This window comes from Hylobates moloch, unplaced genomic scaffold (genome assembly GCF_009828535.3).
Source record: "Hylobates moloch isolate HMO894 unplaced genomic scaffold, HMol_V3 SCAFFOLD_16, whole genome shotgun sequence".
Lineage (NCBI taxonomy): Eukaryota > Metazoa > Chordata > Mammalia > Primates > Hylobatidae > Hylobates > Hylobates moloch.
In genome coordinates this window covers 24630547-24649172 of record NW_026652291.1, presented here as the reverse complement: position 1 = coordinate 24649172, position 18626 = coordinate 24630547, and the positions used below count along the sequence as shown (strand labels likewise).

At 35.2% G+C, this 18626-nt stretch overlaps 1 protein-coding gene across 13 annotated transcripts in view; it reads right to left on the bottom strand.

Annotated features, from left to right (window-relative positions):
- Positions 1–18626, bottom strand: part of CEP128 (centrosomal protein 128) — a 447534-nt gene that overhangs the window by 264698 nt on the left and 164210 nt on the right. For all 13 annotated transcript variants that reach the window (XM_058429721.1, XM_058429723.1, XM_058429719.1 and 10 more), the window contains one exon: positions 16042–16206. In XM_058429721.1, coding sequence (XP_058285704.1) covers positions 16042–16206 — 165 coding nt within the window. The remainder of the gene's footprint in view (positions 1–16041; positions 16207–18626) is intronic.

Sequence of the window (18626 nt, the reverse complement as noted above, 5' to 3'; positions counted from 1 at the left end):
AGATGCTGCATCCTTTCTTCCTGAACTCCTGAAGCAAATCATTCCCATAGCATATAAGGTATATCATAATTTTTTAATTTTTTTCAAATTGTAATATCATTATTTGCTAGTGCACCTATCTCCCCAAATAAACTGCTAATTTCAGGAGTCCACAAAACATGTTTGTAATCATCTTTAAACTCCTCCACTTTGCTGAATAAATGATTTAAACATTTTTTGAAGACTCAAATTCAATATGTTAAAGATGATTTCATCAATTACCATGCAGAGCTTATAACCTTGGAGGCTACTGAGGTGTGCTAGGAGGTTTCTCCCCACACATACATAAGGCCTCCTGATGGTGCAGTATTTTCATGGTCTGATAGTAATAAAGAAAATAAATACTGATGTATTAGAAGACTGCCCATATTTTACATCTAAGCAATTCAAAATAATGTTATAATTGATCTTTCTTCTCTCACTTCCCTCAAAGCCAACTCTCTTTCATCCACTACTACTTTTTTCTGGTCTCCATTACTTGTCTCTTATTAATAAGAAGACAAAACTACTTCAATCTTTTGATACTCTGGAGAATGTTGATATTGTCAGAAAAACCTCTATAAGTTCGGTCTCTTTAGGAAACATAGAAAATTTCATTATCCACTTCACTATCCTCTGTGGGACAGTTGTATGCTATGTCCAAGCTCTCTTTGAAGTAAAAGCTGTAGGACTATGGGCTCACATGGATCTTAAAGATCAGTAAATTCAACTACTTGCTCCTTCAGGATTCCCTTATTTGGCATTTTTGATAGTTGAGTCATCCAACCACTAAATGAACACAAGTGTGAAGGAACAGAGTACCTGACAAAGCCGTAAACTCTCTCCATCAGTGTCCAAACTATATGCAACAATTAAACTAAACAAAGAAATCCTTCACTCCCACTAAGGCTTCTAAATTTCCAGGTAAAGATTTCTGTTCCTTTCCCGTTTTTTATTTGATTAGGTTTCAGACACATAGTGGTCTCCATTGTCTGCATGTACTCCAAGACCCTAAATCTAAGAGTTAAGTAAGCTCTTCCATACCATACTTCAGCAGTTATAATTTCATTCTGTCATTCATTCATTCATTCATCCCCTCATCCAACAAATATTTACCTAAGTCCTATTCTAGACAAGACATTCTCATGTCCACTACAGATGGAGTAAGTGATTGCTTCTCAGCCTTTTGGCTAAGATCAAGTGTGGAGACAGAGTAAATGACACAGACAGGCAGGCACCTACTCTCATAGAGTCAACAAATGTTTGCATGAAATGTCATTACTTTTGTCCCATTCATCTGGTTTTGGCATATTTATTTGAACACTAATTATGGTACCCAATGAATTAGCACTTTCTCCCAGTTTCATGTTTTAGAAATAGATGTGCTGACTAAGCAAGCACAGCTAATTCTGGGGGAGGGTTGGGGCTGGAAATTGGCTTAAGTTAATCCAAGTATCCTGTTAGATTTAGAGGCATTCAAATAAGTAAGGGTAGATGATAATATTTAGGCACTATTAAGGCTATTCCCTGGTCTTTCAGTCAATTTAGAGGGGGCAATATCCCCTGATTCTACAAGATTAACGAAAAGCTACCAAATTTCTAGAGAACCAGAGGCAAAATGTGGTATTTTAGAGAATGATTAGAAATATGGAAGACACAATCTAACTTCAATGTTACAGGGTGAAAGGACACAGATGCCTGGAGCTAGGGAATGTAGGTAACTTCTTTTGGAGGGTAGGGAGGAAGGCAGATGAAGCTGACTACAGCAGTCTATGAGATCCAAGAAGAAAGATATCCTAGATAATGGCTGAGTTTGAGAAAGAACCTCAGAGAATAAACCAACCCCTTATTTTACATTTTAGGTAACCAAAGCTCAGACAGACTACATAACTTGACTAAAGTGAAAGAACCTATTAAATACAACACCATAACCTGATCCCCTGACTAGTATTCTCTCTTAAAATGCTAGAAAGGCCGAGGCCTTAACATTAGAATTTAGAAAAACAACGCGAAAAATTCAGAAAATCATATCATCTGCAAACAGGGACAATTTGACTTCCTCTTTTCCTAATTGAATACCCTTTATTTCCTTCTCCTACCTGATTGCCCTGGCCAGAACTTCCAGCACTATGTTGAATAGGAGTGGTGAGAGAGGGCAGCCCTGTCTTGTGCCAGTTTTCAGAGGGAATGCTTCCAGCTTTTTGATGTGCTGCTGGATTCGGTTTGCCAATATTTTATTGAGGATTTTTGCATCAATGTTCATCAAGGATATTGGTCTGAAATTCTCTTTTTTGGTTATGTCTCTGCCAGGCTTTGGTATCAGGATGATGCTGGCCTCATAAAATGTGTTAGGGAGGATTCCCTCTTTTTCTATCGATTGGAATAGTTTCAGAAGGAATGGTACCAGTTCCTCCTTGTACCTCTAGTAGAATTCAGCTGTGAATCCATCAGGTCCTGGACTCTTTTTGGTTGGTAAGCTATTGATTATTGCCACAATTTCAGAGCCTGTTATTGGTCTATTCAGAGATTCAACTTCTTCCTAGTTTAGTCTTGGGAGGGTGTATTTGTCGAGGAATTTATCCATTTCTTCTAGATTTTCTAGTTTATTTGCATAGAGGTGTTTGTAGTATTCTCTGATGGTAGCTTGTATTTCTGTGGGATCGGTGGTGATATCCCCTTTATCATTTTTTATTGCATCTATTTGATTCTTTTCTCTTTTCTTCTTTATTAGTCTTGCTAGCAGTCTATCTATTATGTTGATCTTTTCAAAAAACCAGCTCCTGGATTCATTAATTTTTTGAAGGGCTTTTTGTGTCTCTATTTCCTTCAGTTCTGCTCTGATTTTAGTTATTTCTTGCCTTCTGCTAGCTTTTGAATGTGTTTGCTCTTGCTTTTCTAGTTCTTTTAATTGTGATGTTAGGGTGTCAATTTTGGATCTTTCCTGCTTTCTCTTATGGGCATTTGGTGCTATAAATCTCCCTCTACACACTGCTTTGAACGTGTCCCAGAGATTCTGGTATGTTGTGTCTTTGTTCTCGTTGGTTTCAAAGAACATCTTTATTTCTGCCTTCATTTCGTTACGTACCCAGTAGTCATTCAGGAGCAGGAATTTACAAGAAAAAAACAAACAACCCCATCAAAAAGTGGGCGAAGGACATGAACAGACACTTCTCAAAAGAAGACATTTATGCAGCCAAAAAACATGAAAAAATGCTCATCAGCACTGCCCATCAGAGAAATGCAAATCAAAACCACAATGAGATATCATCTCACACCAGTTAGAATGGCCATCATTAAAAAGTCAGGAAACAACAGGTGCTGGAGAGGATGTGGAGAAATAGGAACACTTTTACACTGTTGGTGGGACTGTAAACTAGTTCAACCATTGTGGAAGTCAGTGTGGCGATTCCTCAGGGATCTAGAACTAGAAATACCATTTGACCCAGCCATCCCATTACTGGGTATATACCCAAAGGACAATAAATCATGCTGCTACAAAGACACATGCACACGTATGTTTTTTGCGGCACTATTCACAGTAGCAAAGACTTGGAACCAACCCAAATGTCCAACAGTGATAGACTGGATTAAGAAAATGTGGCACATATACACCATGGAATACTATGCAGCCATAAAAATGATGAATTCATGTCCTTTGTAGGGACATGGAAGAAACTGGAAACCATCATTCTCAGTAAACTATCGCAAGGACAAAAAACCAAACACTGCATGTTCTCACTCATAGGTGGGAATTGAACAATGAGAACACATGGACACAGGAAAGGGAACATCACACTCCGGGGACTGTTGTGGGGTAGGGGGAGGGGGGAGGGACAGCATTAGGAGATATACCTAATGCTAAATGACGAGTTAATGGGTGCAGCACACCAACATGGCACATGGATACATATGTAACAAACCTGCACATTGTGCACATGTACCCTAAAACTTAAAGTATAATAATAATAAAAAAAATAAAAAAGAAAAATTCAGAAAAGTTTTCAGCAAGTTATGTGAGGACTAATGCCCTAAAGTAGAAAGGAGAAATCAAAAATTAAATTCTGAATGAGCCTTATTATAAATGAAAATATATGACATATTGACATATTCAGAATAGACCACAAAATCAAAAGCACACTGAACATGCATAATATCCCAAACTTTTAAAGGGGCTATCCATCCGCGCTGAAGAAGTACCTGTGTACACATAAAATCTGCTTTAGTCCAATTTTCAAAAGTGTGCTTATCACACACTGAACAAGGTATAGTTCCATCATCAAGACAGGAAAGGTTTTATGAAGCTTCTATTTTAGGACAAGAAAGGATCATATTGTTGACACTTAAGTATAAAGAAAACGTAAAATAAAACTGCTGACAATCTCATGATAAACACACACACACACACTCTGTTGACTGGTTTGGTGAACTGTCCTATAATTCAAAAGATAAGAAATGCTGTTGTAATTATAGATTTATGTTTCAGCATGCTCTTTACAACTCAGAGCATTCACTTTCCCAGAGGCTCTAAAGATTATAAGGAGACAGATCTTATCAGAAATACAAAAGCTTCAATAACACAAGAGCATGTCCAAAATAGTATCTCTTTGGTAAAAGGTTATGAGATTCCTTCAATGTCTTAACAGTTCCCGAAATGCCACTTTATTTAGAATATGGCTATTACATGAAGTAAAAACAGTTCATCGAACACCTTAAACAGAAATATTACGTTAAATAAAGGACACTGACATGACCAAATAAATCATTCATTTACAAAGGTAATGGTTTTCCTTCACTGAAAACTAACTTGAGTCAGCAAATGTGACAATATTTCAGTCCCAAGGCCATCTTTACATACGTCAACAAAGGGTAGGGGGAGATAGGATAAAAGGTAGAGAAAGAGAGAAATCAAACAATATTAAAGGATGAAATAAAAACTAATGCAATTTAAGCAAAGTTACTGGAAATACAGCTTGTTGAAACTATCGACATGCACACATCCCCTAAAAAGTTTTGAGGAAGAATATTTTCATAACTCAAGATAACTGTTATGCCTAAGCTTTAAATCCAGGACACTAGCATTACAAGGCAAATTATGAAACTATCCTGAACAAAAATTGGATCTGTCTGGAAGCCATTTATCTGACTCTCTAAAGAAGGCTCACATTCTTATACCAACAGTTGACTCAGCTGCAAAGAAGTTAGGATACAACATAAAATGTCAACCAGGGCAGAAACTACAAGGGCAACTAAAAGAGAAGATATCTGCGATGGATACTATAGGAAACTTGGAAATAATTTAAGCTGGAAAATTATCACACAGCAGTTTCAACTGTCTTACAAAATGGCCAAAAAAGAAAAAATAACACATCGAGTGCTGGTCACATCATAACCACTTTTTTCAAGCTTACTTCTTAAAACTAGATTTTTACATAATGGAGAGCTCCTTAAACTCAAAACTTGTCTATACATGAAATATCTAGACTGATATCAAAAAATAAACAAGACAAAGCAAAAATAACTCTAAAATCAAGGGTTCAGATGAGTTTGAAAAATCTCCATGGATTTACCCTACATATATCATTTGCCCTCTGGGAAACCAACTCTTCTCAGGAATACACAGGAAAAGGAAGGTGAATTCCTAACTCATTATAAAAGTCCAGTAACACACCCCTCCTTCCTCACCCACATGGTTGTTAGAACAATGAAAGATTACCTGAGTTCTTGCACAGGAATATTAGGTGCCCCTTCTCTGTGCTACCATAAGAAGTTATGATTAATAGTGCATTAAGAGCATGTGAGAGCCTTAGTAAAACAATAGAGCTAATAGAAAAAAGGAATGGCGAATGGAAACACTGGCCATATGATTTGATGCAGGTCAAAACAGGTATGAAAGGCTTTGCAATCTATAACCTCTTTAAAAAATTTCTGCTCTGCCACTCACTACTCTGTGTGTCTTTTAAGTCTGTCTCCTCATCAGACTGTGAGTACCTCTAATGTGAAGATCTTATTCTTCTTTATTTACATATCCCAGCCCCTACTAGACTGTCTCACATAGCAGTCATTTGATAAATCTTGCTGAAACATAAATAAGTTTTTATGTTCTACTCATTGACAAGCATTTTTTTAGCATATTAAATATGTCAAGCATACAACCAACAATACAACAAGTTTTAAAAATCATAAACAAGAAAAAATTTTAATCTCTGAACTCAAATAACTTCTTGTGCTATAGTAAGTTAGTTCTCTTTTGTTGCCACAGTTAATTATCAAATTCATTGAGGACAATCATCTTGTCAGTAGCAGGCTATTGTAACTATCAAGACAAGATGGTATCACAATAGTGAGAGCCCTGGAAGTGGTAAGAAGTATTCAGATGCAGAATCAATTTTAAAGTAGAGTCAATAAGATCAGCTGATGAACTAAATATGTGTCCATGTGTGAGAGAATGAGCTGATTCTTTACATGTATTTAACAAGCAAAGGAACACTGCGATTTCCACTCTAAGGTTGGTTTCTAAAACAAAAATGCTACCATTTTGTGGGTTAGATACACTCTCTTCCTTCTCCTCTGATAAGTAGAGGATTGCGTCTTACTATTTCCTCCAAAAGAGGGGAAGAAGTTATGATTAATAGCGTGTTAAGAGTATGGAAGAGCCTTAGTAAAACAATGGAGCTAATAGAAAAACGGGATGGCATATCGAAACACTGGTTTTAAGATTTGATGCAGGTTAAAACTTGGGTGTGAAAGACTTTCCAATCTATAACCTGGTCTTAGGCAGGCTTACAAAAGTTTGTTTCCATAAATGAGAATCAAAAAAATGGAAATTCTAATTCAAACTTTTAACCACATTTAAAGAAATTATTCTGCCTCAGGCTTTTCATTGTCTTTTTCTAGGAAAGTATTGAGCAATACAAAGACGATTAACAGCATAATCAAAACGTGTTAGGATATGTATTGGATACTTTCCTAGAAATTAATATTCAAAGTTGAAATAACAAATACCATCTAAATGATACTTTATGCATTCATTAAGTTTTATTCTTGTTACATATTTCTCTCAAGACAAACGCCTGGAAATAGAAATAACATCCATAATTTAAAAATCAGCCAATTTTGATGCATTTCTATTTCTGAAATGAAATATGGACAAGGGAACAAACAACTAGAGTTTCAAATTATGCATTTGGAACGAACATTGTTTAATTTTCAAAAGAAAAAAATTATCATTCATCTTGAGAGAAATGTTTATAAGGTTACAGTGTCTTCAATAACCATCAAGATTTCTTCCTCTCCTTTTTTTCTTAAAGGATACTGAATTTTATTCTGAGTTTTTTAAATTATACTTTAAGTTCTAGGGTACATGTGCACAACGTGCAGGTTTGTTACGTATGCATACATGTGCCATGTTGGTGTGCTGTACCCATTAACTCGTCATTTACATTAGGTATATCTCCTAATGCTGTCCCTCCCTATTCTCCCCACCCCACGACAGGCCCCGGTGTGTGACGTTCCCACTGTTCAATTCCCACCTATGAGTGAGAACATGCGGTGTTTGGTTTTTTGTCCTTGCAATAGTTTGCTGAGAATGATGGTTTCCAGCTTCATCCATGTCCCTACAAAAGGACATGAACTCATCCTTTTTTATGGCTGCATAGTATTCCATGGTGTATATGTGCCACATTTTCTTAATCCAGTCTATCACTAATACTGAGTTTTATTCTTATGAAAGAATATTTTTTAAACCTAAAAATGAATGTCCATATAAAATAACCTGTATATAACAAGCACCTTGTAGGTGTTTTTCCTAAAATTTATTGATTATCGCTTGTTCAACATTAAACAACAAAATGAATTGAGTCAATAAACAATTTAAATGCTGATGAAAGAAAAACTCAACAAAAACAAACCCAGACATTCACTCTATGTTCCCTTTTAGGGTCAACCAAAGCCAGCTAAGACTGCTTAACTGAAACAGATGTGATACAGAACTTTCATGTTGCCTATTCCATTGGCTTCTTTCACCTCAACCAATGGTATACACCATTATTTAGCCTGATACCCACACTACGGGGATCACTCACAACTGTGGAAGTAAATGAAATCAAGCTAATAGTAAAGGATTTTAATGGAAAGTGCAGAACATGTTTGCTTTCTCCTCTAGACCCTTGCAGTTATCAACCCCTCAGTGAGTTAAGGATTTAATAGCAGGCCTCTCAATCAAGTCCAAGTCAGGAGTGGGTACAACTGGTAAACTTTGACTTTACTCCTGTAATTCACTTCAAATCAACCTCTTTGATTGTAAATAGTTGGTAGGAAAGTCATTGCCAATTGAGTAATTTCAAAATGGCTTCATCATAGCTGTGTTCTAATTCAGAAAGTAGAAACCAGAAGTACTTCTATCTGCCTTTATTTTTTTCCCTTCTCTTTGCCACAGCTGCACATATAAATGCATCCTCTCCCTTCCCATTGTATATTCACTTCATTTTTGCACTCTAAACTGTTTTCTTAACATCTGGCATTACATTTCATAAATGGGAAGCACTCTGTTATTTCAGCCTATTCTCTGTAAAAGTCAAGGAGTACTCTGGGCTTAATGGCTACATGTGATTCAATTAAACATACTTAAATGAAAACTCCTAAAAATGGATCATTTGCCTTCAAACATTTTATTATTTTTATTATTGTTTTTATTAAGAAGATGAGAATCTAGCAGGAAATTACTCATAACATCCTAGTTAGTGTTTACTTAGAGTATCTGGTTTAAATTTGCTTCTAAATTAATGTGTGGTGACTACTTTATTCTACTCACACAACTTAAAATATCTGTAGCACCAAAAAAAAGACCACAAGCTGCCTAAAAATGGCCTAAAGTGTAAACATTAAAGTAAATGCTAGAAGTCAATGGCTCATTTGCTTCTATTTTTCTGATTTCTCTACAAAAATCTGAAGTCAGAAAATTCTGCCTGCTACCATCAAATACCTCTTAGTCAAAAATGTGACAATGTGACTTTGCAAAATAATGAATACTTCATAAAACAGACATCTGAAAATCATATATATTTTTCCCAATCATCAAAAAATAGCAATCCTAAACAGATGGTTAAATTAGAACTGAAACACAAAGTTTAAAAACACTGATTCACTTTTTCCTCTCACAGATATCTTTTATGTGGAAAGTTCAGGTTTTAATTAGATTTTTCTAACAAAATCATTGATGACTCACATTCCAAAATTTGTGAGACTAAAAAATAAAAGAGTATATGGTAATTTGTTGAATGCTATAACCCTAAACTTAAATTCAATGCTAGAGTTCAATGAAAAGAGAGTCATTTTGCTGGCAATAAATAAAGGAGAAGAATACAAGTACTGTATGCTCATATCCTGTTTCTACCATGTTTCTATGCAATGTTGAGCAAGTCACTATATTCTCTCAACTTCAGTTTCTACCATCTGTAGAAATGGGCACCATAAATACACTTGCAAATGTGAATTATAATTACCATTTTTTAAAGATCCATATGTTGTATAAGAAAACGATTTCAAGTGTTTTTATCCAACATAATGACAGCGTTAAAATGTTACTAGGTGTCACGTTATAGATGACTTAAATAAATCTTTTCATGGGAAGGAACAAAAATGCATTTCTATGCATCCTGATCTAGTCAACACAAGTTCCTATCAATTGCTATAGCCTTAGATGTCTCATAATTTGTGGTCTTAAAGCATCTCTTAGTTGTTTCATTGAAGTTTTTCTCATCTTCTGAAAGAATTAATAGCAGAAAATAAGGTCCTCTAAAGAGAACTAGCATAGCTATTGAAATAAGGAAGTATTAAATGAGATAGCTGAGTGTCTCCAATTAACACTGGCCAGAAATGGTTCTTACGGATTTTGATCAATGGAAAGAATAGGACTGGTAACCCTGAGTCCTATTTCCATTTCTACCCAAGGATAGCTGGGAGCTCTTAGGTAAGTCAGTTAACTCTTTGGGCCAGAACCTCATCTATAAAACAAAGTATTGGGAGCTGACCTTCTGTTTAAGATTATGTTTAAGCTGACCTTCTGTTTAAAATTCTTATAAACTTTAACACTGATACCAAATGTTTCTTTGGAATTACTGATATGGACAGTACACATGGAAATACAGGGTAGAAGAGGGCAGCTACCCAGCAAAGGCTGCACCCTCATGGCTGGAAACCCATGGCCCTAAATGAGAACAAAAATTCTTGTTTTTGTGCCCAAAAGGTGCCTTTTGGCCCACCCATCCCTCTATCCAGTACCCATATAAACCCCAAACCCCTGGCTCCATGAGCAGAAAAGAAGATGAACAGGAGGGCAGAAGAATAGCAGAATGGGGTGATAGACAAAAGAGCGGAGAGTCTGAACATCAAGAGGAATTACAATGGGGACAGTTGGAGAGGAGATTGGCTGCTGGATGGCCAAACTCCAGGGGAAGTTCATTTTCCCACTCCATCCCCCCTCCAGCTCCCCATCCATCCTGCTGACAGTCACCTCCATCACTCAACAAAACCCTCCATTCATCCTTCAAGTCCATGCATGAATAGATTCTTCCTGGATGCCTGACAGGACCTGGGTACCAAGCAAGCACTGAGCTGTTTAACACTTAAGCCATCTGTAGATGACAAGGCTAAAAGAGAGCACTGTGACACATGCCTACTAGGGCCTCAGGAGTCACAGACACCTACGCCTGGATGCTACTGTGGGACTGGATCCCAGAGGTACTTGCCCCAACTCCTGCACCTGCCCATCTGTGTGCTCCCCCTCCCATAAGAGGTTTCAGTGCACATGGCAGCCCAACAAACAAGCCACACCCCTGTCGCACATCCTGCGAGGGGGGTCAGGGAACTCTCTTGTCTCATTACCAGCTTTGTCTCAGTAGTCCAGTGCTACTGTGTAAACTCTGAGACAATGCTTGTTAAACAAAAGCTAATACATAGATTTTTCAGGGGCAGAAAAACTGAAAAACTCCTGAAGAATCTTGCAACTTTGTCAAGGCTAGCTAACTAAGGGCATAAGACGGCATCTTTTGTAACAGAGGAAACTCCATGTACGGAGGTGACTATGGGTGGATTAAAGGTGAAAAGTAAAATGAAGGTGGCAGGAATCTCTGAATTCCTCCTGGTTTGGGTACCTAGTAACAAGAAGCGTATTCTCATAATTCTGCCTAGAATATCCAAGAACAAGATATTCTATATACCTATAATTTCTCAGATTCTTGTATATATAAAATGAAAATCATCAGTAAAATTAAATTATTCCTTCACTAATACTGGAAAACAAATGTCTTTATGATGTTTGTGTTAGACTTAGGAAAACAATCTCATAATATTGCTATCATTTTCTTTACAAATTTTTCTCATTGTATATAAATACATCTGCACAAAATATTGTATATATTCTTTGATAAAACAGCCACATTTATAAAACATAAGGATGAAGAAAACATATGTAGTATAAAAAGAATAATTTATAATTTTATAAATTTATATAAAAGATAAATTTATATAAAATAATTTAATTTAAAATATAAAATCATTTAATTTATATAAAATATAAAATAAAATTATTTTATATTTTATAATAATTTATAAAATAATGTTGATTTTCAGTATCAGCTATTTTAAAAATATACAAACATGCTCAAAATTAAAATCAATTTTTTAAAATATATCTACTACCAAACTACCTGACTTTACAAAGATAGCTGATGTCATTTATAAACTCATAACTATTTGCAAACGAATTTTTTTTAATTACATCAGGTGCAGATCCATATAGATCAGGCATTTAAAACCTTCATTATGTAAACTTTAATGCTGACTGGCTGAGCAAAAATGATTCAATTATGCACTAACACTTGTTGATTAACAGATTCCAGTGAAACTAATAAAAATATATTTCTGGTAGAATAAACAGGTAAATGTCATGAAAATCAAAAGATTAATATCAATAAGATTCTTCTGAAACAAAAGAAGAATCGAATATTTCACCGTAAAATGTAAGCAAAAGGAACAATAAATTTTAATTATACTAGGGATGGGAGAAAATTCTTTCTATAATATTTCAGGGTAGCTTTTTTGCCTTGGTTAGAAGCTAGTAATAAAAGTACCAAATGAATACGTAAAAATCTGTGCGTTGCATAACACTTGTTCTCTTTGTCATGTAAAACTGAAAAATAACATTTGATAAAGCAAAATCAGATGTTGGAAAAAAATGCATTTTAATACCACATATCACCACTGAATACATGAGGAAAATATGCTAAAGTCAGTTATTCTGTGGATATTTGGCAACGGCAGTGTTCTACCACTGATTAATGCTACCACTGGTGCTAATGATTTACATGAATTTTGAAGCAGTTTTAATACTTCTTAGCTTACCACGTAATAATAACATGACAAGAAACACAATCTAAAACCACACAGTCAAAATAAAAGCAAGGCTTTAAAAAAAAGGCTGTGTGTATTGCTAGCCTCAGTAACATCACACATTGACGTTGAGGATGGGCATGCAAAAATACCACTTTGTTAAGCAAATTAGAAAGCGCCCACCCCTTTTGATTGTAGTAGAGCTGTCCCTTCAACCCAAAGGCCTCATTTATCAAATTCATTGCATTGCTTACATTGTAATCTTCAGGCTACTAGTCACTGGGTTTTCCTTCACTGAAAACATATTTTTATTTCATTTTCTTGCTTTTATCTGCCCCAGACTGGCCACCTTATACATGTGTGTATGTGCATTCATATTTCTTTACATATATACATATGTGTGTGTGTGTGTGTGTGTGTGTGTATGTGTGTGTAAACACTTACCTCTTTGTCCATAATTTACTTATAAATTACCTACTATGTGTCAGGCTCTGTGCCTGGTCTTGGAGATGGAAATATGACCAAGGTGTAATTCGTCTCCTCAAATTTCAAGCATAATTATAAAAGTGCTACCTGTTTGGTTTGCTTAACACATGTGCCTTCAATATCACTTGCTGATGAACCGGCCAGCTCTTTTCACATGTGTGCCTCCTCTGTTTCAAATGATTCAATGTAGTCTGGTTCTAAACTTCTAATCAGCTAAGTTCTGTGGCTTTACGATTAGGTAAATCATAGGCACATTATTTTTATTACTAACACATCATTAGGCTGACCCTACAGGCAGTCATTTCATATAGGCCAACTGGTTGACTGCTTGGCTGAACCAGTAGTCAGCATATATTTGGCAACATAACAATAACAAAATAATGGCAGCTACCATTAAATGATATCTTATTAGATACCAGATATCATGCCAAGCACTTTACATACATTTTCACACCTAATCCTAATAAAGGTATTATTATGCCCATTTGAAGGATGATAAAACTGAGGCTTTGAGTTTTAAATAACTTGCCTAAAGCCACATAGAAAAGAATTCAAAGATTTACCCATAATCATTATTGCTATACTATCTCTCAAAGAGAAAGTCCGTATCTGTAGTTGGCTCAATCCAACAAAATTTTGATTCATAGCTAACTATAAATGGATCAACACGAACAACTGAGTTAACCTAAAGTACATAGCAATCATGTATATGAAAACTAAATATTAAAGATTAGAAAGCATATAAACTACATATATGTAAGCATGTTTGCGTGTGTATCTTTAAGATTATATGCCATTTTAGGATACAGAGACCATCTTTTCTCTGCATTAGCACCCATTATCAGGACTTGACTACATAGTTTTAACAACTGAAAGAGATTTTGTTTTTAAAAATCCCACTATGTGTTAGCCAACAACAAACCTGTATCTTATCTCTGTCCTATCCTCAACATCCAGCACAATGCCTGCCAGATAGCAGATGCTCAATACATAGCAATATTAAAATAAAATCATTAATTCTTCAAGCTCTGTTCTAAAGTGAATGCTCCACTTATATGAACGTGTAATAACACATGTATCTGAAATATCATTAACAGAATCTGTGAAGCAGCATGTATTTATTTTTTTATTTTCTTATTTTTTTTGAGATGGAGTCTCACTCTGTTGCCCAGGCTGGAGTGCAGTGGCGCAATCTCGGCTCACTGCAACCTCCGCCCCCCGGGGTTCAAGTGATTCTCCTGCCTCAGCCACCTGAATAGCTGGGATTACAGGTGCTCGCCACCGCACCCGGGTAATTTTTGTATTTTTAGCAGAGACAGGGCTTCACCACGTTGGCCAGGCTGGTCTCGTACTTCTAACCTCAAGTGATCCGCCCACCTCAGCCTCTCAAAGTGCTGGGATTAAAGGCATGGGCTACCATCCCCAGCTGACATTTTCAACATATCAAATTTTTCACCACTATTTCTTAAATGCAGCTATGGAAATGTAAAACACATTAATGCAATCTTCTGGCTAACTTCATAATTTCATAAATTAGAATTTTATTTTGAAAAAGTTGAAAAATTTAGCATTATCACTAGAACTACAACCTGCCAATAGATACATTAAATACATGTGAACATTAGACACAAAACAAAGCACGACATAGAACTAAATGACAACCGTTTTCAAGACTGTAGGCCTAAATTTAGCAACACAAGCACATTTAATCATAAACTCCTAACTTACATTTTATTTCCTTGACTTTACCAATTACTAGAGAATTGACATATATATTTAATTTTATATTTATATGTAATTTTTTACTACTCTATATATTAATATATATTAATTATATATATTAATAGTAGCAACATTTTATACACAACAAAAAGCGGAAATGTAAGCAAAGCACTAAGAAAGTTTCTTCCTAGAAGTTTATGAGTAGTTTTATGACAACCCACCCAGTGCTAATTCCTTTCATCACAGATTTTAGTAACCCTAATCATGCACATATGTGCATTTATTTGGCCCATGTATATACTGTCTCATCCTATTAACCATACTTTGATGGTCATTTTTTACATTTGACTTCTGTTATCTTCAATTTCAAACCCTTTTAGGAAGTGGGTGAAAGGAAAACAAATTTAAATATTCTGTTATCTATTCTTAGCTGACTTTTTGCCACAAGAGAATCTCAAAAGTAGTGACTTCTAAAAATATTTATTATTCTATCCAACACATGATATATGAAGTCACTCAATAATTTTACACATCTACTCAAAGGAAAACAGTGAGCCTGGTGGGGATGTAGCAAAGTTACAACCTTCTTACTATGAGAATTAATAGTTACAGTGCCCACCACATAAGTGGACACTTAACCATTAGATAATTTTAACCTCAGTTTTGTCACAGACCAAAAGGGAGCAATAAAACCTAATTGCTACAGACTGAATGTGTGTACCCCAAAATTCATAGCTGAAACCGAATCTCCAATGTGATGATATTTGAGGGTGGGAGGTGATTTGGGAGGTGATTAGGTCATAAGGGTAGAACCCTTATGAATAGGATTAATGCCCTTATAAAAGAGACCCCAGAGGGCTCTCTCTCCACTTCTGTTATGTGAAGACACAGCAAGAAGAAGCATCTGTGAACCAGAAAGCATGCCCTCACCAGACACTGATTCTGCCAGCACCTTGATCTTGGACTTCCCAGCCTCCAGAACCATGAGAAATAAATTTCTGTCGTTTTTATTCTATCCAGTCTATAGCATTGTTACAGCAGCTCAAACAGACTAAGACACTAACCCAAAGAGTTGTAAGAATTAAATGATGGGTAGACATAGGTAAATCAGTTGGCATAAATATCTGACTTATAGTAAATCCTCAATAAACCATCATTCCTTTTTTTTCTACTTCATTTCTAAATTTCTATTTTAAGACACAGAAAAAATTTAAAATCAAATTTTTACACTTCAAATGTATTAGAAGCTGAATGGGTGGTTGAAAGAATAAAAATCACAGCATTCTAAAAAACTGTCTTTTTTGGGGGGCACCAATACAACTTTCCTGTGAAAGACTACAATTATCATTTATTAATATATAAAATATGTTCTAGAGGAAATTAAAATTGAAATTATAATTTGAAATTAGAATTCACTCATATTTTTACCCTTTCTTCTAGTTGATCCTTCAAATATTGATATTTTAGCTTCAGTTTTTTGTTCTCATTTTCATTCTGGGTTAATTCCTCTGTCAGCCTGTCACACTGTGATTTCATCTTCTCCAGCTGACCACAATGAACTTTAGCCATATTCTTCTCTTCTAAACTTTCAGCCTGAGAAAAAGACAAGGAAAAAAGAGAAAGTCCACTAGCCATAGCCAAAATACACCAAACACATTACACATTTTATCAGTGGAAAAACACTGCAAGATTTTAGCTCGTTCAAAGCATTCATATACAAATATTAAAATAAACATAAAGGAAATGTTCTTTGCATTTATTCAATCGCTCATCAGTATTTACCAAGCATTTACAAAGTGGTAGATACTGGACTAGATGCTAAAGATAACAGATGTGAATAGTAAGAGAGTCAGATGCAACAATCTATTTGACAACACTGAATGAGAAGTGCTTATTAAAGGTGTAAGCTGGATATTTTGGAAATCCAAAGAAGAGACACCAGCTCTGCTAAGAGGGGAAGGAATTATTAGAGAAGCGTCTCAAAAGGCAAATACTATGAGATGTTACCGATAAGTTCCTTCATCTATAGATGGGGCTTAACATTCCTGTTCGACTTCACTCCTGGTTTCTATGAAATAATTGTGTCCTTTTTATGTAAGTCATTATCAACACTACTCTTACAGGGCTAAAAAAATTATGAAGCATAACAACCAAGAAACTACAAACTTAATATGAAAAAGTTGACCAGTTATCTTTTCAACATCAGTAGTGTAGTACAATATCTATTTATTGATCTTTATTTAGGGTATAACCAGAATCAGCTTTCAAAAACTAAACTTTGGGAATAATCTATTCTATATAGGAAATTCAGTAAAGATTTGTCAGGCATGTGAACTTAAAGAATTTTAAAATAACAATAATGTAAATACTACGTGCCGGACACTGCTCTAAGACCTTTCTGTATACAGTTTTTCCTCATTTCATCCTCACAACAACCTGTGAGAATGAAATAAGGTATTATTATTATCCTTATTCCCATAATAATGAGAAAGAAAAGCAAGCTAATCACTTGCCCAAAGATACACAGTGAGTAAATGCAGTCAGGATTTGAACCCAGGAATTCTTTCTAATGTCCCTGCTTTCAACTACGCCACACTGCCTCCCAAAAAGGTACAATATCATTAGGTTTTAAAAACCAACTGGGTGCAACTAGAAATGCTAACAAAACTCACCTACCAGTTGCTGACAGTCTGTAAGCAATCACATCTAATCTGTTTAAAATATATGTTTTAATGCCTAAAATATGTTTCTTTTATTTTTATAAGTTTATTATATGAGTTTAATTAGGTATATAGGAACACAATCAATGGAAACAGTTTCCTGAAAGAAAGAAGTTTTGTGAGTTTTAGACAAAATCTTTATTTATTTACCCCACAAAATTTACCTAAGAGCTCATGCCACATTAAATTAACAAAGAAATTGATTTTTTATGAGCAATCCTATATTCACAGCCCAAAATAAATTTACAAAATAAAATCGCTCATCAGGAAAATTGTTCAATTATGATTTTAAGTTTCAGTAGAATGCTTTTACTTTTCTTTATGTCCTAACAAAAGCATAGGTAAATATAAAGAATTCCCCCTAAGGTCTGCAGTATGCTGCAGCCAGCTCATAGAAACTGTCAAAAGCCAACTGGGCTCTTCTCTTCCCAACTTCACCCCTCTCCAATGATGTCTCATTTGGTAGCTTGAAATCAGCCAAGAAAGAGGTATTCAGAACCACCAAACTTGGCAAATGCTATAAACCAAGGGTTTTCCACCCACCGGAAGCTTGTTTTCGCATATTTATCAGCACACCAATGCTGAAGCTTGACTAACAATTTACTTATTGTTGTGGTTTTTATTACATTTATATTTCATTTCAGAATTTACAAAGTGATGTTTGTGCACAACAACCCAGTGATATAGAAGGACATTATTCCTATTTTAACAGTGAGGCATAAAAAGGTGAAATAACTTGACAAGATCAAATGGTCAGCAAATGGCAAAAACACAGAACTCCAATCCTGCATCTTCTGAATCCAAAAAAAGGATCTACAAAATAATTTTGTTGAAATTGCAATGAGGTAATAGACCAATATCCTGAAAGTATTAATAGCAGATACAGCATGTCATTAAGACATTTTAAATTTAAACTTAAAAATAGGTATGAGGGGGTGATTCTAGATGGAGGAAAAAAATAGAACTAATTTGTACAGAGAAAAAATATGGACGGCGTATCAGAGCTTATTAGACTCAAAAATGTAGTAAGTTAAAATGAAGCTGAAAGACACAGAAATACAACATTTATAGAGCTACTTGTCTAAAACTCCACTGTGTGCATAATTCAGTATATTACATCTCCTGTGATGGCCTTTGCTATCAACTCATTTTAATTAATATAAATAAGTAAAAAGTATGGATATATTAATAAAATAGCATAAAGTGGTGATTGTTCCTTAAGGGTAAATTGTTTGGTTTCAAAGGAAACTGCTGGGCTCACACAATCTCTGGCCATTCTTCCAACTCTAGAGC